This window comes from Echiichthys vipera, assembly GCF_963691815.1.
Source record: "Echiichthys vipera genome assembly, chromosome: 17".
Taxonomy (NCBI): Eukaryota; Metazoa; Chordata; class Actinopteri; order Perciformes; family Trachinidae; genus Echiichthys; species Echiichthys vipera.
In genome coordinates, this window is record NC_139842.1 from 6,106,123 (window position 1) to 6,130,753 (window position 24,631).

At 41.3% G+C, this 24,631-nt stretch overlaps 1 protein-coding gene across 1 annotated transcript; it reads right to left on the minus strand.

Annotated features, from left to right (window-relative positions):
- Positions 1-5,491: 5,491 nt before the first annotated feature.
- Positions 5,492-22,767, minus strand: gucy2ca (guanylate cyclase 2Ca; the record flags this gene model as incomplete). The annotated part of the gene is made up of 27 exons (XM_083931644.1): positions 5,492-5,699; positions 6,573-6,649; positions 6,831-6,925; positions 7,208-7,306; positions 8,083-8,257; positions 9,060-9,252; positions 10,163-10,321; positions 10,732-10,823; positions 10,944-11,032; positions 11,144-11,281; positions 11,376-11,508; positions 11,805-11,891; positions 12,789-12,893; positions 14,301-14,372; positions 14,496-14,558; positions 15,689-15,782; positions 16,082-16,163; positions 16,842-16,956; positions 17,039-17,124; positions 17,749-17,893; positions 17,984-18,095; positions 18,223-18,322; positions 18,951-19,069; positions 19,176-19,394; positions 19,486-19,553; positions 20,536-20,648; positions 22,563-22,767. 27 exons carry the CDS (start codon positions 22,765-22,767, stop codon positions 5,492-5,494), a joined length of 3,243 nt encoding a protein of 1,080 aa, XP_083787770.1.
- Between the last annotated feature and the right edge of the window lie 1,864 nt (positions 22,768-24,631).

Below are 24,631 nucleotides of genomic sequence, written 5' to 3' on the forward strand. Positions count from 1 at the left end.
AAAATGGCATAATTTACCATAACGCAAACACGTGAGCCCCGCCGCACAGACGCACACAGACTGACCTGATCAGTCAATATAGGTAGATGTTTAAAACACATATACAGCGGGAGAAGACAATATATATTTATTAACATGGAAATGTAAAAGTTCTGTGAGATGAGCGAGTGGCGACCGTCACAACGATCCAAACGCTCTCTGTGGAGCAGTGCCTGTATGGTGACGGGTGGGGACGGGGCCCTTTCGGACGGCAGGGCCCTCCCTCATGTGGGCTGCGGGGGTATACTTTACGGGCATGATAAGAACCTGCAATGCATCACATGCAAGTGAGATTGGTGGCTGATTTTTATGCCCAGCCTCCATGTTAAAATGTACTTACGGTAAGTATGTTGGTCTTAAAATAAGGTGTGATCAGGTGCATTGTTGGTGCATGGCAGAGAGAGATTGCACCATTGACCAACAAAAACCTTGTCTAAAGTCAGAGGCGCAGTATTCCTGCTAAAGGAGCATAGATTAACAGTCACACAATGTGCAATCCAAACTAAGGAGCCGTAGGTCATGACCTCTTTGTTTTTTAAACAGAAACACAGTAAGCTCTCTCTCACTCTGCCCCTGGGGACACGTTCAGTAGTGATTCACCCTTTCCTATGAAATGGAGGAACTGAAAGGTCTGTTAGGCACTCTGCATTAAATTCACAAACCCTCCCGTCACACACCTCCCCCGTGTCTCACAGTTCTCTGTTTTCAGCTACATTTGTTGGAGGTGTTTGTGTCACAAACACAAGATTGGCGGAGGATCTCAAAGCCTCAGCCATGGACAAGCTGGACTGTCTTGCTGGCAGTATATGGGACAGCCTCCTCAAGTTGTGTCCCCCAGTCGAGACGAAAACCAGTCCTAAACCCCCGACAGGTAAGTTTCTCTGAACCTCTGGGTTGTTTGGTTTCTTTGTTGGGTCTATGTAAATCATAAATAAGTCATAGAGTGTGGTCTATACCTACTCTGTAAAGTGTCCTGGGATAACTTTTGTTATGATTTGGCACTATAAATAAAATTGAATTGAATTGAATTGAATTTGTTGTTGTTTTTTCTAAAGAAATCCTCTATATTTTTTATCTTGTTGTTCTATCAAAGTCTTAAAAACCTCTTCGAGCTTAGTTTGACTTGGCATCTCCTGGACGCTTTTTCATGTTGACTTGAATTCCTCCTGGCCACTTAAACATTAAGGGATGTGTTGCTAAAAAAAATCTCATATCCGTCTTGGGTTTTACAGCACCTGAGAATGTAATTTTTTTCTGTTGAGGCAGTTAATCAACCTGTTCCCCTCAGAGCCACCCCTGGCTGTTGTGGTCCAGCTGAAAGCCACGGCCCCCACTGCCCAGGCCAGCTCAGTGATGCTGCTGAATCCAGCGCTATGGGTCTTTGTGATGCTGGCCACACTGGGGTCTGCCTTGGCTCTGGCTCTCTGGTTTATCATATACAGAAGACAGACCAGGCACAGCAGTGCTACAGGTAAGAACAACTGGAAGTGATGATCATTCTTCCCATAAAGGCCGACATATCCCATGATCCTCAGAAGCTGAAAAGAATATTTAGCATTCCTTTAAGTTTTCACTTTTCTCTAGTGTCACATAATGGTTAAAATGCTGTTTCAGAGGCTTCAAAGTGTAATTCTACTGGCACAAAGTCACATTTATACTAATTTGATAGCAGATAAATATATTTACAACTTAACCCAGTATGGGTTAAAAGACGGGCAGTCTAAGAATCTGTCATTAGACCCATCCATCATCGATCATCATATCAAAGTCGCGGGGGGCTGGAGCCGATCCCAGCTGGCATTGGGCGTGAGGCGGGGTACACCCTGGACAGGACCCCAGTCTATCACAGGGCACATAGAGACGAACAGAGACAGACAACCATTCACACTCCCACCTACAGGCAATTTAGAGTCATCCATTAATCCATTAACACATGCATGTCTTTGGACGTCATTAGATTTATAAATAGCAAATATAATTTTCATAAGGTCCAGTTCAATACATTTTGATTGGCTGTTTGGAAGAGGGTTACCTTCAGGTTGAATACCAAACAAGCTGCGAGAGGCTTGGATTAAAAAGATTTACCAAATATTTTAGGAAAAAACACTGAATATGGAGCGCCAGAAACACAAAAGCTTGGGACAGAACCAAAATGTGTGAGCTAATGTGGCTGGAGAGTATTGACACCTATTTCAGTATTTACATTAAAATCTTATCAGATACTTTTATGTGTCAGGTGAAGGTGTGTCAGGTCTCGGGTCAAATCCTCCTTCAGTGACGTCTTCACATCAAGACACCGTGTCATGTTTCAAGTCTTCACCCAGCGGGGGGCCATTTCATTTACTGCAAGCTTGGGGATCTGACATGCAGAGCGGGCATCTGAGAGCGCTGTGGAGGAAGCAGGGTTGCAGGCGGGCAGGTGATGAAGTGTGACGTTCAGCACAGTAGAAACTCCACAGTTTCTGTTCTCTTCTTCTCAGGCGTCCCATGGGTCAGCTCTGCTCACTTACAAGCTATTCTCGTTTCAACACACATCCTTTGGTTAGGCAGGACAGATGAGGTCTCGCACAGCCTTGAAAACACATAAACTGACAAAATGACACGCAGAGAGGCCCTAACAGTCGCTTGCACTCGGTCATATAAGAGCCTTAAGAGGATGGACAGGCGTTATCTTGTATCCTTGAAGCCAGATATATGAAAGCTGCAGATGTCTGTGTCTGTGTGTCTTTGTAAAACGTGTTGATTACAGCTAAAATGACCCTGACAGTCATGTGATCAGCGTGCCTTTATATACAACAACTGCTTTATGAAGGCCCTTGTGCAGATGAACTGAAATACTAGAGCTTTTGCGCTTCACATGATAAATATGCCAACACGATGATGACCATTTTTATTTTCTGGAATGCAGCTTAGTAGAAAAAAAAACACTAGACTCACTTTATCAATAGCATACTTTTGTCCTCACTGAGTAAAATGTCTGTCAATAGACCTTTGTCCACGAAATGTAAAAAACTAGATTAGCAGAGTGGAGGTATTCAGCTTCACCCACTTACTTGTAGTGAAACCCATGGTTGTTTCACACATGATCTAATGCAGGAGTCTGATGCTTTACGTTTAAAAGTTGTATTCAATTCTAGTCAGCTGTCTAATAGGGACATAGACTCACCAACCACTTCATTAGGTACACAGCTCTGCCATAAACTCTGCCTTTACAAAGATAATAATGTGCAGATTTGATAGACACTGTCGGAGAGGTAATCCTTTACCAATATGTTTATTATTGAGGTTCTAGTTTACAGTGGTTTTGATTTGGACTGCATTATATTGAGAGATGCTTCTAATATTTTCCCATTTTACCTGCCAATATAATGCACTCCAGTACAACACTTCCGCCCACTACAACCTCAATAATAAACAAAAAGTAAAATTATCACCTCTGACGGTGTCAGATTGATACCAAACAACAAAAAGTTATGAGCTTCGTCAACGTCGAATTCGTGGCAGGGCTGTTGTTGTTGTTGTTGTTGGATTTCATTACATGGTACAGGTGTCCCTAATGAAGTGGCTGCTGAGCGTAGCGTTATAGATGCATGAATAAAATAAAACCCCTCTTCTGCATATTGCTGTCCTGAGGTAACACAGGAAGTCTTTTTGACCCTCCCACTCTCCCATTGTGCAGTGAGACTACTTGTTTGGACATACCATGTACAGTGACGCTGTAAAATGACCTTACGCATTTAGTTATGTATTTATTTTTGCAATTCTTTGATTTACACAATATCGGAAGACCTAGATCTTTCAGGGTTAAGGTGTTGATATAATGGGTGTGTGTGTATGAATATACAGTATATCTGTATGTTCATTTGAATATTATGTGACACACTACAGTTACACATGCTACGGTTGTTTTTGTTGCAGAGGACGCAGAACCACAGCAGGAGCCTCTTCAGAAAACAGAGCCACCTGCCACAATCCACCTATCGCCTCCAGAAAGAAACAGTCAGGCAGAGATGTTGCAGAGAGCAGCATGGGGCCCCTCAGGCTGTCCTCACCTCCACATGGGGGCCCAAACAGTCTCAAAGTGGGAGGAGAGCTTCACCTCTTGCACAAATCCTGCAAAGCATGCTGGGACAGACGGGGGCAGAGGGCCGCCTTCCAGTAGCACAATGATGGAACACAGGATCCCACTTCCTGCCACAGAGCTGGGTGGCACTGCGTTAGTTACAACAAAGACAGTTTAGAGTGCGTGCGTGCGTGCGTGCGTGCGTGCGTGTGCGTGCGTGCATGCGTGTGTGTGTGTGTGCCTGTGTGTGTGTGTGTGCGTGTGTGTGTGTGTGTGTGTGTGTGTGTGTTCCTTTCTGCACATCATGCTCAGTGTGGTGAGTTTCCCCCCCATTTTTGAATCCACATTTTGGATATCTATCTTTTCTGCCGTGTTTCTATGGTTTGTAAATCATTTTCTGCTGCCGATGTTTTTATTCACTGCACCACTTGAAAAAGAAGTGTGACGGTGTAGATTGGTGTCCAATAATAACATGTAAGACTGTTTATAGTTAAATGTAGGTTACTGCAATGTGTGGTGAGGAGACAAAACAAAAAAAACTTTGCTCTGATTCATATGCCATATTTTAATAAAACAAAAAAACAAAAATCATCACAGAAATATTTCTGATGTTCTGAAAACAAGGTAGCATTGTTGTGCTGTGAAAGAGAAATATTCTCAGATCTCCACTATATTATACAAGTGTTGTTTGGATAAAGTTTCACTGTCTTTGCAGCAGAAAAAGGCTATTTACACGGTAAATAATTTTGTCAAACTTTCTCAATCAATAAGCTTCCTGCAGGCGACTTCTAAACATAAATGGAGAATAGTTCAAAGTAAAGTCAAGAAGAGTACATTCATTATCATTATTTGGATTCCTGTTGGAGGACCATGTGCTTTTTTAATAGCTCTCACTGGAAGAACCCAACTCTTAAATCCATAGTTGTGACAATGTTATAAGAAAGATGTTTTGTAAGAAAAATCCACCCAAAACTGTTCAAAGTACAATTTATAGCCATTATTTGTGGACTGTGGCACCCCCATGTGGTAGTACCAAGCGTTTTTTCTACTCTTCGGACCAGTTTTACTGTTCATTTCTTATACCCATGGATAACAGGGCACACATACAGAGAACACAACGACAGTGATGTTCTAAAAAAACATGTGAAAATGTGCCAGGCAGTCCCACATAATAAAAGAGGAGGGGGAATCAACAAAACTGAGAACCGAGACCATGTGGCAGGCACGTTTATCATTACATCGACATGAGTCTTACTTTTAACACGCCTGCTTGTTCCACTGCTGCTCCACTGTCACTCAAAGAAACCCAGCAGCGCCTTCATACAGATACAGGCTATGACGCACTTCTAAGTCTTCTACTTCTTGTCTGGTTTTGTGCAGCTCCTCTTATCACAGGTAGGTACTTGGGTTGTCAGTGACAGCCAGGTGGAAGTACTCTGGGAGGCTGTCGCCCTGCAGGCTGCTGTTGGTCTCCCTGTGACGGATTTTGGTGGACAGGGTCTTCCTCTTTTTGAAGCCCTCGCTCCCAACTCCACGGTTTTCCAGACTGGACACAATCATCTCCGCCAGGTCCTGCTGGAGCCGCTGGAAGTTCTCCCTGAGACAATGACGTCAGGATCATTTTGGATTATGGAGGCAAATGTGGGAATATGCCATAACGATGTAAATATTAAGTGCCAAACTCCTTTCAAGCTTTTACAATTTCTGTTTGACTTTGAAAACAAGCCATACATTACGGAGGGTAACGATCACATGAACGGGACTTTTTGCCTCATTAAACACTGATCATATATACACTCAGTTATGCAATGAAATGTGATGAATTGGGTAAATTGTTTGAGAGCAGTTTCCCCAAACCTTTTTTCTGGTGACCCACTTTTTTGAAATGACAAACCATAGCAACCCAAGTCACAATAAGCCTTATCTGTAAATCATGAGGGGAGCAAATTTGTGCATGAATGAACGTTCCTGAAATTTCTTTACTGCCTTGCCTTATTGCCTAATTTCTTATTTCCAAATTATATTAAAGTAAACCAGCTATTTAGAAGGCGGTTGGGCTGGAGTTGGAGCTAGATTGGTCTTTAGCTGGTCCTTTTTATTAGCTAAGCATCCATCTCTTGTTTTTGTAAAAACCATGAAGTGTCGTAGAAATAAATACCAACAAGCTCCCTCACATGGCTCAAAGATGAACTGCAGATATAAAACTGAAATAACAGACTGTTTAAATTCTCCTGCGTCCACATACCACAGTCTCTGGGATTTAATGATATCCTCCCTGAATTTTGTCAAAAAGTCCCAAACTCACCGTTGTTTTGTAGCTGAACACAGTTCACATTAATAACTGGCAGGAAATGTTGAGCTTTGGGGACTACAGAGTGTATCATTCAGCATTATCGCAGCATAAAGTGTCAGTGTTCACATGAGATGCGAGTGTATGGAGGGAATCTAGCTGAGATGGTGTTTTACTCACGCTGTCGGTGGAGTCGGCAGGTTGTATTTTCCCTCAGTGGCTCCTGTTAACCAGTAAGTCATCTCTTTGCCTTTACCCTGTGGGTCAGGTACACACATACACACACACACACACACACACACACACACACACACACACACACACACATACACACAGGAAATTAGATTGATAATGAGTAGCCACTATCTGTCCAGTTTACATTTAATGTCAATGCCTGGACTTACGAGTGCATGAATAGTCAAAGCAAACCAAGCTAACCTTCAGGTACGTCTCTCCTCTTATTTCATACTCAAACTTGCAGTCTGTCCTCTGCAGGATGTTGATGGTGGACTGGCTGACATGAATCCTCAGAGCTGCAAAGACGACATGACAAAGAATCAAACCCTCAGCTCAGTGTGTGTGTGTGTGTGTGTGTACTTCCACAGCTGATGGGGACCACGTTCACAAAGTGAGGACATTTTGGACTTTGGATTTCTTAATTCAGGTCTGAATGAGGTTTAGTTTAGGGTTAGGGGAAGGGTTGGGGTTAGGCATTTAGTTGTGATGTTATGGTGAGGCTAAGGGGCTTTGAAATGCATCAAGTCATTAAGTGTCCTCACAAATACATGTATGTGAGAATGTGTGTTTTGTCTTACGCAGGCCCGTGGACTCCATACGTGATGCAGTGTTGACTGTATCTCCAAAAAGGCAGTAGCGAGGCATCTTGTTCCCCACCACTCCAGCTGCACACGGTCCTGCACACAAATACACACAAATGAGCATTAATGTCTTATTTCTAATTTACATAAACAATTTGAAGTAATTTCACACTCCTATGTATATGGGCCCTTAATTGTTCTTATTTTCTTATTTCTCACACGTGATCATCTGTTTCTCATGTTCTGAACAAAACCTTTATGATCTTTTATAACATATGCATAAAGAGAAAGGTGTACCTGGTGGTGTTTGATTTATCCTTGCCTTAGAATTTATATGATAGAGCCTAGATGTCAGTAAAATGACGACAGGCAAGAAGAAAGTTGAATTGTTGGCACTGTAAGTGTGTTATTGTTATTAACTACTGACACCCCCTTCAATGACTACATCCTGTGTTTTGAGTCCTTGGTGGTGCTGTCATTTACATTAAAGACAAAAAGGAGGGAGAATGAAGAATGATGGAGATGGATAAATGTGCTTGGATCAAGAGAACTGGAAAAGTGAGTTATAAAAATAAAAGTGATAATATTTGGATTATTATTAAAGAAAGTCATTTTGTTAATAACTCTACAAACTGTTAAAATAGTCTACTTTATTTAAGTATTCGTTAATATGTTTGACTCATCTTCGTCAATGTGCCACTGATTATGTGGCTTCGGGGACCATGTGACTGTGAAAGTTAATGTCAGCACTGCAATTCAATGTCCCAAAAGCCACGTTTTATGTCAGAAAGTAAAAACATTTTAGGGGGAGTTTATGGACCAGAGCGAGGATTACATTAAATAAGACAAAACCATGACTTTCTTGAACCCACCTGAATGCACACCAATACGGATCCACAGAGGGATACCGGGCAAGTGCTGCAACTCAAAAGTCCTTACAAAAGCCAGCATGTCCAGGGCCATGTCGGCGATGTCCACTGCATGCCTGTCGCCATTGCGTTTGGGCAAACCTGATGCAACCATGTACGCGTCTCCTATTGTCTCAACCTGAGAGGAAGAAAATAGATTTATTAATAGAAACTCAAGATGTTCCAATTTCATTTTTCCCTTCCAGATCCGATAAAGAGTACCAGTCAGATACCAGTGTGTCAGACCTTTTTTACATTATCTAGTTTGACAGTCAGTACTATAGAAAAAGAACATTAATGGACTACTTTAAAGTTGTTTTTGAAGCTACTGTAAATTGCCTAGTATTTGTTCAGTGCATACTGTAGACTCATGTACTGGCCGACACCGATACCAGCATTTTAGGCAGTTTCAGACGCATTTCTGAAACTGGAGTTAGTATCAGAACAGCTCTAATAAAAACAAAGCATTGTATTCATTAAACATGACGAAAGTAATAAAGTAATCCGTCATATATACAAGTCTAAGTCTAATTTAGGCTTCTTACCAGTTTAATCAATGATTCTTGTTAAGTCCAAAGTTCTATCTTCCAAGATAATATAATAAGCTATTAGGGTACACTGCTGCTGGTGTAAAGGACAAAAACATACTGCAGCATATCATCCGCTGTGCTGAAAAGGTGATCGGCTGCAACCGCCGTCCCTCCAGGACACTTAGGAGAGCAGAGAGGATCAAGGCAGACCCTTCCCACCCCGGGACATATACTCTTTGAAGCACCCCCCACTGGCAAGAGGCGGTGGTCTGTAAAGACCAAAACCTCACACCACAAGAACAGCTTCTTCCCATCCGCAACTGGCCTCATCAAGGCCCGGTACCCCCCATTGACACGCACTCTACCTCTCCCTGCCCCCTGAGTCACCACTGACTGAAGTAACTCAAGTACCTTGTAGACATCATGGTGGTCAAGGATGCTGTCAAAGTTCTTGTAAATGTCATTGAGCATGTCGACCACCTCCATGGGGGTACTGTAGTGGCAGAGCGTGGTGAATCCCACAATGTCGCTGAAATAGATGGTAACCTCCTCAAACAGCTCTGGTTCCACTCTGCCCGTCTCCTTCAATGACCTCACCACTGGGCTGAGGAGGCACAGGGAGAGTGGAAAATACTGACATTAATTGATGGCTTCTACTTTGTAGTAAAATTAAAATGGTTAAATTACGTTACATGAGCTTTACATGCGAATACTGCTTTGCCTTGAGCTAGGAAATGGGATAAACAATACAATTAAGAGACAATAAAAGAAAGAAAAAAGAGGGAAAACAGACATACTTGAATAAATACAAGTGCCTATTTGCACATCCAGCAGATAAGGAGCAGCACTGCATTGAAAAATTTGCAAAAACTCTGGTGAGACTCGCTTCCTGACCACCTATACTAACCTTAACTATTCCAGTTCAATGCCTTACCCTAACAATCTAACTTAAGAGGTTTATGCCTAACCTTTAACCTTAGTGAGCGGCTTGCTCGATGGCTACGCTCATCTCACTCGTGGAATGGATTGGATGTTCTCTTGGCAAACGGCTCCAAATTTTCTCTGTTGCACGTTACCAGAATGATCTGCAAGTAAAATACAGTGGAGCCCGCGAGATCAGGATGGTCTAACGAGGCTACTTGACCATAACCATCTAATCTAGGGTTACCGTCCAGACACAACCCCTTCAAACTTCACAGACTCCAGAGGGATATGGCTCTCTGGCTCTTTCACTGCTCAGTGTTCCACTGTGTTAACCGGTTATTTGCTAACTGTGTCTGCTGTTTGGTGCTCGACAGGTAGAGAAAAGAGGATTTATCACTGATTTGTCTTATGTAAAACAGTTGCCTGCTGAAAAGTGTTTGGATGAAAGCGGGGTTTGTTGGCCACCAAACCAAATAATGCAATAAAGACTAAAATATTCGGGTCGGGTCAAAAAAAACAACATTAGTGCGGCTTTAAACGTGTTTTCAGCCTCTTTCTGAAATATATCAGCATGTTTGGCATTAACCTACCCAGGAAGTAGCATAAAGTTGAGGCGATCAGCTCTGTCCCTCTCAGCTTTGTACAACTCGGTTCTCTTCTCCACCAGACGCTCCAGAGTCCTGGAGTACATCTGCAGACGACGGATCAGGTTGTCCATATATGTCTCACTGGCTTGGTTGTGCAGATTACTGTGTCAAAGGAAATATGTATTACATTAGTACCACTGCCTGTATCATTTAATGAATGGTGCAGCAGAAATGAGCTCATGGCAATGAAAGGGATTGCATACACTATATGGCCAAAAGTAGGTGGACATCCCTGTTTTTCAGTGTTTGCACCTTTCTAGTCAATTGAAATCTTAATGCTTCAACACACAGAGGTATTTTACTCCAGTGAAGTCAGGTACATTTGATTTATATTGCCCCAAATCACACATTTTAGACAATGTTGTGCTTTTCCAATTTAGGTGTGTTTGACTGGCCTGTATCACACGTCGTTGTAATGTCCACATGTTTTGTTCGGGTGTCCATCTATATATGGCCATGAAGTGTGCAAGTGAAATAAAGTCAGCCTAATCGAATGTGTGGTGTTGACGTACCTGAAAATCTTACCCAGAGATAACTCTATTCTCTTGAAATCTGGCCTTCGTTCTGGGTCTTCATCCCAGCAGTTTCTTATCAGCATGAACAGCTGAAAACACACACAAGCACACATGCACACATGGAAAAAGAGAGAAAAAGAGGGAGGGGAGTGTTTGGCCTTTTTTTACTTCACTTTGATGAGACCAACAGTGGTTGGTGACTCTCTTACCTCAGTCTCCCTCTCTGACGCACCGTCAAAGTTAAGGTCAGGTCTGTAGAAGCTTAACCCGCTGGGGTACTGCACTCTGTGGATCTTCTCTGAGGGATTGGAGGACATTACAGTCAGATAATCAAAGAGACTGTGAACTGTTTTGCACTGACAGTGCAGGTTTATACTGTATAATGGTGTGCCGTATTATCAGGACCAACCTTTAGGATTAGAGCAGCACTTTGTGTAGAACGGAGACCACCTCATAATGATCTCATGAGCAATGATGGCGTAGCTGTAGACATCACCTTTTTGAGACACCCCATCTTTACGAAGATGCTCCGGGGCGGTCCAAACGTCTGAGAGGAGAGGAGAGGAGAGGAGAGGAGAGGAGAGGCTGAGTTGCTGGTAACCTTATATTGGAAGTTGACCTCAATGATGACGATGTCTCACCTCTGCCTGGAGTCAGGATGGTGTGACAGCCAAAGTCAGTGATCTTGACCACCATGCGGTTGTCGACCACACAGTTGGTGGACTTGAGGCGACCATGGACCTCAATGTTACTGGAGTGGAGATATGACATGCCCTGTAGAAGACAGGACAGTAGTGACCAGGATGATTGTTGTATCACATCCTTAAAATGCACCGTGAGCAAGGTTGAGTGAAAATACACTGAGCAAACTGATAATTATCATTAAACACATAAAACAAATCATGGCCATGACCAGCAGGAAGATTCAGCTAAATTTACTGTAGATTAATATCACAGAAGGAAAATAAATCTTACAGTGACAGGAAATGATGTGAAATTCAAATGTTTTTCTATTTGAGTATATGAACAAATGGCATACCCACAGATCTTTGTTTAAAACAAAACAGTACCTTTGCTATGTCATACATGACTGATATCTTAAACTCCATGTCCATGAAGGTTTCATCTGGGTAGGAGATCTTGTCATTAAGAATGTACTGGTGGAAAAAACACAATAAAGAAGGTCATGTTTATATATCCCTTTTACTACTCTGCTTACATGTAGTTAATGGAACAGTGCAACACATCATAAGTGTGTGTGCGTGTGTGTGTGTGTGTGTGTGCGTGTGTGCGTGTGTGCGTGTGTGCGTGTGTGCGTGTGTGTGTGTGTGCGTGTGTGTCATTCATGCACACACTATTAGTGCTCTTTAAACTGTGTGTTCCCAACTTATCGAATGAACAATAAAGTTATTGTGAGCGGTGGAGAAAGGAGGCCACTGAGTGCCATCATGTCATAAACAACATGTTTGTGTATTTAAGTAAAGTCAAGTCTGCGCTGCAACAGAATATATAAAATATAATACAGTACAGTCAAATGTAGTGCAGAGCGATTCACAGTTGAGGTTAAAAAAAAGCTTTAAAATGCATTTAAAGGTAATAAAAGTAATATTCAATAATAATAATAATACAAAAGAAGATAAGATAAAATATAAAGAACAAAACAACAGGTACTATGACAAAAGCATGTAAAGATGGCATGTTGTAAAATGTTACAAGACAAAATATAACTACAATTCATTCAGAGTCCTTATTCCTTAACTAAAGCCTTTCTTCTCTAAATGTCTTTATTCAAATAAAATACATTTATGTGTTTTTGTTGCATGTGGATCCAGATATGCGTTAAAATACAGACATACTGTCTTGGGATACATGTTCCACATATTCAAGTCAGCATGCCAGGCCTAGTTCATGATAAAATAGTGAAAAAGTCAGGTCCTATTTCACAATGTTGGTCAAATGTGTGGATGTGCAGAGAAGATGAATCACTTATTCCAGTAGGATCTGATGTACAGGGAAAGTGCAAGACAGTGTGAGTGATGGTCTGCTGCTCTCACCCTGAGGGAGCCCCTCTGACAGAGCTCAAACACCCCGAACACACCGTACTCAAACTTCACCGTGCCGTAGAACTTGGTCAGGTTGTAGTAATCTATACGCAGCAGCTGAAACATGAAGACAAAGAGGAGAGGAGAAAGTGACAGGGAGGTTGGACAGAAAGGATTTTTAGAAATCCTCTAAAACCAAAGACATGGATGTATTAAAATTCCATTATATAATGTTAGAGGGGGACTTTAAACTGTAAAGTTAACCTGTAATTAAACTGAATTTGGAGCTAAAAGCAAGAAGAAAGGCTGACATACATTACTGTGCAAAAGGCAGGTGTGGAAAAAATGCTGTAAACTAAGAATGCTTTCAAAAATGAAAGGTATCGTAGTTTAAATTCATCAATTTTAAACATGCAGTGACTGAACAGAAGAGAAATCTAAATCAAATCAATATATGGTGTGACCACCCTTTGCCTTCAAAACAGCATCAGTTCTACTTGGTACACACATTTTTTAGGGGAACTCGGCTCGTAGGTTTTTCCAAACCTCTTGGAGAACTAACCACAGATCTTCTGTGGACGTAGGCCTAATCCCAGAAAGACTCAATGATGTTGTGACCAGGGCTTTGTGGGGCCATACCATCACTTCCAGGACTTACTGTTCTTCTTTACACTGAACATACTTCTTAATGACATTGGCTGTATGTTTGGGCTCGTTGTCCTGCTGCAGAATACATTTGGGGCCAATCACACACCTCCCTGATGGTATTTCACGATGGATAAGTATCTGCCTGTATTTCTCAGCATCGAGGACACCATTAATCCTGACCAAATCTCCAACTCCATTTGCAAGAATGCAGCCCCAAACTTGCAAGGAAGCTCCACCGTGCTTCAGCGTTTCCCGTTTCTCCAGCAAAAAACTGCCTTCTGCTATATTTGGACTCATCAGTCCAGAGACCCTGCTGCCATTTTTCTGTACCCCAGTTCCTATGTGTCTGTGCATAGTTGGGTGGCTCGGCCTTGTTTCCACATCGGAGGTTTAGCTTTTTGGCCATAACTCTTCCATGAAGACCACTTCTGTCCAGACTCCTCAGGACAGTGGATGGGTGTGCCTGGGTCCAACTGGTTTCTGCCAGTTCTGAGCTGATGGCACTGTTGGACATCTTCACATTTTGAAGTGGAATAAGCCTGATGTGTCTTTCATCTGCTGCACTAAGTTTCCTTGGCCGATCACTGCCTCTGCGATCCTCCACCTTGCCCGTTTCTTTGTTCTTCTTAAAAAAAGCTTGAACAGCACATCTTGAAACCCCAGTCTGCTTTGAAATCTGTGTTTGGAGAGACTTTGCTGATGCAGTATAACTACCTTGTGTCTACCTTTCTGTGCTCAGTAGTGCCATGGTATATGACCTGTGACATTAAACTGTCTTCTACAACCTCAGCTCAGTAGCCTAAAACTTTTGCACAGTACTGTAGGTCCATCAAGTGCTTCATTTTAAGGCATAACAGTAACACAGTGGTGTCTTACGGTGTTAAGCTCAATCCTCTGGTCCTCGTTAAAGTCTCCGTCTGTGTGTTTCAGCTCTTTCAAGATTACAGGCTGAAGAAAACAAAGAAATGAGAAATAAGACCTGCTGAGTGAAAACATATCATTGTCTCTTTCTCTTTGATCTTTCTGAGACTAAATATTGATTTTTGGATAGTTTACAGTAAATGTTGGTACCTTCTTGTCATAGCGGCCTCGATGATTGAAGAACGTGCTGTCCTTCCTCTTATCTTCATCAATCTGTCACACACACACACATACACATGTTCTTATCCTGCTGGATGTGATCAGTACAATATACTCTTTTTCACATGGTTTCATTTTCCTACTCACCTGTCTAACAGGTTGAGCATAACACTTAATTTGAAGTATCTATATATATTCTTTAATTTCATGTGGCCTTATCTCATTTCATGTTTTTACTTTGTTGGATTCATTGCAGTCTCGTCCCGTGTACCATGCTCAGCTTGTCTTATGTTGTTTTGCTTAAGGACAGGGTCAGCGACCTGTGCCCACTTTAAGTGATGAAACAGATTAAACCAGCATGATGAAATAATGCCACACTCTTAATCTGGTCTCATACCAACCAGAGATCATACAAGGACTCAGATTCCACAGAATCCAGCTTAAAGGATGAACTTGTGACATGGAGTTTTGTGCCGTGCACTGCAATCTGGTACAACATATTGTATCAGATCAACCACATGAGCAAGATTCTGCAGAGCCCCAGTGTTCCTTTTGAAACAAGAGAAACGAGTGCAGCGGGATCATAAAGTAGACAAACTGCCTCTCACACTGATGCTAGAGGGATTGCGGGAAACCGGTTGAGGTTGACAGAACATTTCCTGAAAGACAGACAGCAGAAAACAACCCTGCACATCTTGTATGAGGGCAGAAAAAAACACTTTAAGGAGTGGATACAGTCCTCAACAGCTTAAATAACAGATCAGAACTGTTTAAATATATTTATATCCTTTATAGTTTTGTGTTCTCAAAAGAAACGGGAGACCCATCTTCAACCTCAACCTTCATTTTGAGCTCAACAACACACCTTTAGCGTTTTGGGGCTGTATCTTGCACGGTTGCAAGGCTATTGCGGTGACAAAATCTGTCCACAGACATAAAGATATACACCTGGAAAAATACTCAAAACTCATGTAGTTCCTGCTACAGTTCCTGTGGGACCACAGACTCACAAAGGTGTTACTAACTAAATTACATGTGTGTTAACAAACGGCGCTGGCACACCGTCGTCTTCATCTTTGTAAATTGACACTGGTCATAGAAGATGATCAACTAGGTACAATACTAATACTGATAGAATTAATAGTATTAGTATTAGTCTAATACTAATTGACGAGGCTGTTTACCTTCAGAGAGACCTCCTTCTCATCCAGTGGACCAATCAGAAGCGGGTTGATGTGAGACCACCTTTTCTGCAAAAGACGCTCTTTCCTGTTCTGCCTAACATTATTCACACACACACACACACAGACACACACACACACACACACACACACACACACACACACACACACACACACACACACACATAATACATTATACGACACAATGACCACATGTGAACATGGAGGAAACTCAGATGCTCCTGGTGTCTCAGTTTCCTGAGCTTAACCACTGAACTGTTGTATCTTCGGTTCTCTGAATGCAGCTGACTGATGCTTTGTCAAAAAACATCTTGTAAAAATCAGCTTTGCTTATTTGCTTATGCCAAAACTGTGCATGTAGCACGTGCTGTTTACCTGTAGAAGATGAGGGCGATAGCTGTCACCACGACAACACTGACGCTCAGAACGATCACAATCACGTCCTGCATATCTAAGTCTGAAAACACACACACACAAACACACACACAAAAAACACACATAGGCATTGACAATAAAGCTTTGTCATTCGACTGTGAATAAAGACAATAAAATCATACTATATTTCATGTCTTCAGACTTTAATGACGTTGTGTGTGCCGTGGTGTATGCAAAAGCTTCTCAACCTTGCAACAGATCATCGGTAGCACAGTGGTTAGAGCAGCTTTCCCATGTGAGGAGGCTGAAGGTCCTTGAGGCAGTGGCCGCGGGTTCAACTCTGACCTGTGGCCCTTTGCTGCATGTCTCCCCTCTCTCTCTCCCTCACCCCATTTCCTATCTGTCCTTTATAATAAAGGCCTGAAAACTGCCCAAAAAAAGAAGCTGTTTTAATGCTTTCACCGTACTGCCACCAGCTAATCAGTTTTAGCCACATCCGACTGTTGGCGACTCTCCGGGATTTCCCCGTTAATAGTTGTTGCACGACAAAAACTGTCTCCATGGCTTATTTGATGTATGTAAATGTTGAAAAAGTCCATGGGATGCTTTTACGCCGGAATTACACTTTAAAGCACACAAACATAGTGGCGTGTGTGTGTGTGTGTGTGTGTGTGTGTGTGTGTGTGTGTGTGTGTGTGTGTGTGTGTGTGTGTGTGTGTGTGTGTGCGTGCGTGTGTGTGTGTGTGTGTGTCTGCGTTACCATTTGGATTTTTCGGCACGTCGGGAGGCAGGCGACCATTCCAGAGCAAGGCAGGGTTAGGGTTTGTCACTCTGGTTTCATTTCTGGATGTGTCAAACACTAGCAGGGTTTCGTACTGGACAGAGACAGAAGATGCAAAGTATAAAAACAAATGTTCACACTGACTGCGTTAACTGCTGAATGGACAGCGGTCTCACCTTTCCAGTGACAGTTGATGTGTAAATTATAGAGAAGTTAACATCTCTGTCCCCGTACTCATCGAGCTCATAGTGTCCCCCCATGCCTGCTTAAAGCAAACAAACGGAAGCACACACAGACATTAAGAGAAAGCCTTTTTAGTTTTCTGGAAATGGCATCATAACAATCTAACTGTATGAATGCTTTTTGCTGAATGTGTCCAAAAATCTGTACATTATCATAATAAGAAGCCTTAATGTATAATAGAGAGCAGCAATGCTTCACATTTGAGAAGCTGGAACAATGTTGGCCTTTTTGGCTTGAGAAATAATGAGAAACAGCTGCCAAACCAATCAGTTAATACTTATCTAACTACAAGCATCACAAAAGTTTGACACTGAAGCCTGGAGCATTTTGGAAACTCGGATGGTGCCTTCATGGACACCAGAGATTGGAGAATTGCCTCCCCCCGAAAAAACATCAAACCCAGAGAACAAATAATATGTGGTCTTGGATGCTGGTTTGTTTTACATCTAATCTCATATTGTCAGACCTGCGCACATCACACTCATGGAGACAACCGAGGGAACTAGCAGGTGTTGGAGTATCCTCCTACACAGTTTTCTAATCACCTCACGACTGCATTACCAGGCAAAGGTTTTTGCCTTTTGCATTGTACTTCTGCTTCCTGTTGTGTTGCCAACCTTGAGTTGTCACTGATCTTACACACCGTCAAAGGAGACGTTTCCAAAAGGGTTGTCACTCAGAGGCACATCATAGGACCCCTTGTTACGTCGCTGATTGAGCATCTCGTCTCTGAGCACTTTGCCCAGCAGCAGAGCCCCATCATGATACCCAGCCACGTAGTCATTTATCTGCCCATAAATAGAAAGATAGACCAAAATAAGTCAAAGAGTTATGCCAAACCTGTTTCTCTACACAGTCTAGTTAAAATTGCCGCTCACCGTGTCGTTGTATGTTGAGTTTGACCCAAAGCCGTAGTTCCTCTGTGGCAGAGTGATCAGCAGCACATCTTGCATCACCGTACTGGATGTTGTGTTGACGTAGTACTCAGGGCTGGAGGAAGGAAAAGGGTGTCGCTATACATTCAAAATGTCACACCTACAGAGGGTTGTAGTATATTACTCTGATTTCTTGTTTTACACTGAAAAGAGAAAAAAGGTGAAATCCTAGACAGGCTTACTTGTAAATATCGAGGAGAATGAACATGATGTTCTCATCGATCCGGCCCACCTCCCTCTTTGCTGAAACGACGTCATCGATGCTCCCACATAAGATGACAACTGAAAGGGATGAATAAATTACTATAACACGGAGGAAAATGTTTGAGCTGTACTGTACATTTAACACTTTTTAGGGACCTGTTACAGTATTTCAACATTACATAAGTCTGGCACAGATTGACTTTTAGTGCTGGAGCTAGCATATCCAAAAAAATCAGCATTACGCTCAATTTAAAGTGGTTCCATGTTTATTTCACAACAAAACATGGTCAGGTGATGTTCAAAGCCAAAATGAGACGTCATGTTAGCAGTTCTGCGACGCTGCACTTAGGCACAGTGATGCTTTGAGATAAATGTTAACAATAGTGGGCTAACATATTGACAGTGTTAATGCTAACACGCTGATGCTAACAGGTATAAAGTGTAGCATGTTTACCTCTTAAAGCGGCAATAGACAAGTTTTGGCTTATCATTATGAAGTAAATGTTGATTGCACGATGTAATGGCTGTAGACTATTGACACCTGCATTGGTCCATGCAGGTCTCTTATTCCGAGAAAAGGTTTAAAAGCTGTATGTTTCAACTTTAAATTAAAGCAACCCTCAATTATTTGACCGTCCCTGAATCAATTTGGCCCAGTCATAAATTACATTGTGACTTTGCGAACAACAAACAACAAAATACCCACTGTTGCTGTGTCTTTTCTTAGCAGTGAGCGCATTCTTCAGCTCAACCTCACCACGCAGCATCTCTCTTTTTGTACGAGTGGCAAAGTTGTTAGAGGGGGCTTCCAATGCGTTGATGTACCTGGGTCAAAAAGCAAGAAGATAAAACACAGAAAAGGGACACATGCTGTAGCGCTTAATGAATCTATGGAGGTCAATCGAGGGAATCGCAGTCCGTGTTGGCTTACCAGAAGCAGTCCTCAGATACGTTGTAGGACTTCTTGTAGACATACACCTGCTCCCAAGGATCCTTAAATGGCAACGTTTCCTTCATAAAGTTGATTAATAGGTCTGAGATCTTGCGTGCTGGAGGCAGAATTCGGGTCAGTTTGGGCTTATAGTCACAGGAGAGGCCAAAGCTCCCAGCAGAGATGATGGGAATGCTCAGACTCAGGCCAATTTCATCACTGGGGTAGAAAACGGGGTGAAAGGTGAAAACATCAGTCCGTTTCAGTTGTTTGGTGGTGTATAAGTCAAAAGAAACTGAGTAATACTCACTCCACTAACTGAAAGGTGGCATAAGTGCAGGAAGGCCCCAGCATGACACATCCAACCTCACCTTTACTCTGCAGACAGATACAGTAGCCTACATGTAGTTATTCTGTCATCACAGAGGCATTATGAGTGCATCACGCACTGGGTCAAAGGGTTAGAGACCATGCTTAAAAAGTCGTACCTAGCATTGCATTGCGGTCAGCATCTGTAACTGTCCTGGAAAAAGTTTGGCTGAATGACTCATTTATAATTTTACATTTAAAACAATTCTCACCTTTCTTGCATGTTTCAGAGCGATTCCCTCCAAAGTCCCACCCTCTTCCCCCTGCCTGACCTACCCCAAATTCGCTAGTAGGAGGTTCCACTTTGACAGGCATTACAGTGCCACCTGCCTAGTTGGAGGTCCGAAACTTTGGACCTCCCGCAGCATGAGCAGCGCAAGTGAAACAGAGAAACAGATGACAGGCAGGAAGCTCAGAAAATCATTTTATTCTGACTTTTATCAGAAATATATGAGAATTGAATATTGATTGAACACCTGGTGGATTTATATTACATTTTAGTGTGCCATATGCTAATTAGGAGCATTTTATGAACATAAGAAAAGTGTAAAAATGCCAGAAAGGAAAGAATTTCTTTAAGATAGCAAGCATCCCGCCATGGAGCAATAGATGTGCAACTGTAAAGATAATCAAGAGATGATAAACTATCAAACCACAAAAAAGAGAACCTGTTATGGACTAAACCACAGCACAGTACAACACATTTCAATATCTTGTACCTTATCACATTAGTGGTAGCTCACTTTTTTACACTGAGATTTTTAAATATGTCAAAGGAGAAGAAATATAAAAGGGAAACACAGAACAGGAGATTCAGGCTCTGGTTTCTTGACCTATTGTGAGGAGTCTTGGCGACATCTCTAAGCCTCTCAGTACCTCTCCACCTAAAGCATTTTTACCGTAGCACCCTTGATTAATTTGACCTTAATGTGTGCACTTAAAGAAACACTTTAAACACTCTTTAGGCATCTCATCTTTTGACCACACTCACATGCAGCATCTTGAGTATCGCCACGCCCTCACAGGAGCTGCTGCCACATCCCTGCCGTTTGTACATGGTGGTGTCGAACCCACTGTAGTTAGCCGTCAACGTGAAGTTTAAACCTTGGGTCATGGAAAGACGATAAGAGTTATTAATATCAAAAATGAACTAATGAATCTCAGATTAGATTAGACTGACTTTATCACTGAGGGGTGTAAATGTAGCCTTTGTTTTCTATCACAGAAAATTAGATTTTATAGTAGCGGCAAGAAAAAACACAGAATATTACAAAGAGTTTCATTTGGTAACAGGATGACGACCCTCTGCCAAAATGATGGCAGTAAAAGTAAAGCTCATCATGGTATTACTGTAAATAATAAGTAAAACACTAGAAAGTCATGTATGTTTGGTTGACAAGGAACACTTTCATTTCCAAAAATTTAAAGTATTTGAGAAAAGAAACAGTTTATGATGAATGAATATCAGGACCCCCTCTCAAGATTTATAGAACAGGTATAAAGTTGGTTTGGAACCGTTTCCTACAAAACCTCTGTGTTTCCTCTTCGGTTTGTTTATTTCTTCAGCAAGATTATGGAAAATCTACTGTGCTGATTTCCAGGAAACTTGGTGAAAGGGTGAAGCCTGGGCCAAGGAAGAACCCGGATACACTAATTAATCTAGGAGACGTTTCTTCTTTTCCAACAAAAGCTATAAAGGGACTAAGTGAGAATGTTCTTTCAGAGTGTATTTGCTGTGGTTTTCAGTCATGATGTATTACCATCAGCTGTTTAATTTGGCACATATTTCAGATTATAACTAATACATTTGGTTTAAGTTGCTTCTTTTCTAGCAAAAGTTATAGGGGGGTACACATATATATATATATATATATATATATATATATATATTATTAAGATTAATGGGTTCTTGCTCGGCCCAGGCTTCACCCTTCCACCAAGTTTCCTGGAAATCAGCACAGTAGTTTTTCCATAATCTTGCTGAAGAAACAAACAAACCGAAGAGAAAACATGGAGGTTTTGTAGTTAACCAGCAGTTCCAAAACCAACTTTAAACTGTTCTATAAATCTTGAGAGGGGGTCCTGATATTCACATATATATCAGGAATAACCCCCCTATAACTTTTGCTAGAAAAGAAGAAACTTAATTAAATGCATTAGTTATAATCTGTAATATGTGCCAAATTAAACAGCTGATGGTAATACATCATGACTATACATGGTATATATATATATATATAAATATATATATATATATATATATATATATTTATATTGCTGTTACTGTTGGATTGGGTATCAAACCAAACCACGATAATTTTTGGTACCAACCATCAAAATGTTTTTTATTGGCTTTTAAAGTTAAATATTTAAAGTTTATTAAAGTTTATATTTTTCAAAGTTCTGTATTGAAAAAGGTGTTAGTAATAAAATCAGATATCTTATCAGCACTTATCAGCAGTGCAGTGCCCCTGCCTAGCCCCCATACTCTAAATATTCTAGAAACACCCCGTTAATACCTGTCTTTAAAGTGCTGATAAAATGAAAATTAATGATTTGTGAAATATAATTTAAAAGCCTAATTATTTTGATATGGGTTGTTTATCTTTTAAAAAGCATCATCCAGCAAAGAAGAAAAATAATTCTGAAATAAAAAACTAAATCAAATCATCTTCTATATGCACAAGTTTAAAAAGACAAACAAAAAAAAACTTGGGCCGATTTTGATTTTTCACTTACGTTTGAATTAATTATTATCCTCAGCATTCTTTTATCATTTGCACAACAGTGGTGAGGTAACACCACTTCTTACTCAACAGCAGGAAAACTGGTTCATAACCAGCCATCTTGACTTTTTAGTTCTCTTTTTAATTGTTTATTAGGAGCTGCTATCACTTCACTTCCAGCTATTTAAAACTGATATATCACAGAGATATCACTCGCCTCTAACAGTCTGGATTGACTGATCTTAGTTTTTACTTTTAAGTGATCTAATGTCCAGCTGTATTTAGTCCATACCATGTTTAATGTTCTCCAGCCTGTCCTCCTCGATGGCTTGTTCCACAGCCGCCTGCACAAACGGTCGGCTCCACGCGTAAGTGTTGTCCTCCAGCAGCACCACATTCATGGTGTATGTGCGGTTCAAACAGTCATCCAACATCCTGTTGGCCACCACCGCCATTACCAACACTCCCAGGAAAGGTAAACTCTGTGCGCTGTACATCTTGTTCCTTGTGATTTTCCTGTTTCCTTCAGAATTTGGTGTTTTTTCCACAGTTTCTACATGTCAAAAAATATATATAACCCTGTTCAGACGATCAGAAAGTCTGACGGCAGGTTTTCACATTCGTCCACCTGGACGGATCCTCTCCATTGACCACGTAAATCCAAACACTCTACAGTGACTAAGCAGAAATTCTGCTGTGTCTTGCTTTCAGTATCCAGAAAATAAAGAGATCCAGTTGGGTGCCTGAAATCTGACACACTTTTACACACACACGCTTTTTTTAAAACAAAAGAAAATGTGGATTTAAGACGAGAAACACAGTCTTCCCCCCAGTTACTCCTCTAGTGAAAGCCTGAGATCAATAATCCTCCACCTTGGTAGAGGCTGGTCTACCTGCCCTCCACGCGTTAATGAACAACAGTCAAGTGACAGTCGGTGCACCAGTCAGAGGGAGGGCACTTAAAAACACCTCACTTAGAAACGTATTGATATCTTAATTCATCTGTTTGTAAACATGAATTTTAGACCTGCCTCCACACTACATCTCCTCTCTGAGTTACACTTTTCTAAATCTCCATCTCTGCAGTGACCAGTCTGTCCTCCACAGCCTGAAGTAAGTGTAGGAATAAAACACCAGTATTTATGCTTGGGTTTATTTGTATGCTTGTGTTTATGTCTGTTTCCATGTAAGCACCATCAAATCAAGGCAAATTCCTTGTAATGCAAAATACTTGGCAATAAACCTGATTCTGATTCTGATGCTTTTTTGTTTTGTTTTTGACAATAGCAGAATGATTATAGTCGTGACTTGTAGACTGGCAACAAAGAAAACATTCACACAGACAGGGGAATCAGTCCAAGTAATAGTTTTAACACAGTCTGGTATGTTCTGAAGACTCTTTGTTCGAAGCAGAGGCGGGGGAAAGCTTGTATAGTGAGAGGGGCAAAGGTCACAGGAGGAGGCCATAAAAGTGAAGGCTTGTGTGGAGCTGATAAATATTGTCTGCTATAAAAGGAGGGTGGATTAAGCCTGTAAAAGTCTTGGCTAAACTGCTCGTAAACCAGTGTCACCTCATTTTGAGAAAGCCAGCTTTAATCCTTCCAATACAACACCAATAAAAAAAGTATAAGTGTGCAAGCAGAATCGTTTGTTTTATTTGTCTGGATGAAAGAGAGCTATTAAAGTTGAAGTTAAAGGCATCGAAATGTTTCTGATGTCTTCAGAATTTCACCTGCTGCTGAAAATAGAAAGGTTAACACTGTACTCCAAAACCTTAAACACAGTATGTTTAGAGGCATGCTGATAATGTCATTACAACCTGATAAAGTCAGTATTTAAATGATCACAATTACCACACCCAGTTTTAGCAGCATTACGGTCATAATCAAAGTGTTCATATTCTTCTGTATTTTTCTAATTTTTAACAACAAATCTCCTGAAAAGAACCGAACCAATAATGAATGTATCCTACGAACAAGCAGTCTGTGTAGTCAATATCTCAACGTAGACTCATGGTTCCCAGAGTATTGAGCCTACTGATCCCTGACTTTTTCTCTGGTGCCACCATTAGCTTCACATCTGTGGTTTTAAGTAACATGGCTCAACAGCTATTAGATAGATGGCCTAGAAATTTGGGTTCAGATATTTCACCAGAAAACCCAGATATTAGTTTTGCACAGTTTTTGGTTAAAAGCCTTTAATACGCTCTGTGCTTAACACAGGCTTTAGAGATTTCAGTGTTTTGTCCGATGGCACCCCACTTATGAATTTTGAAGCTTTAAGTGGCTAAATGCAACTACAAATGTCATCACGGCGAAAGTCAGAAGCTAGTGGGGGTGTAGTTCATTTATAGCCCATTAG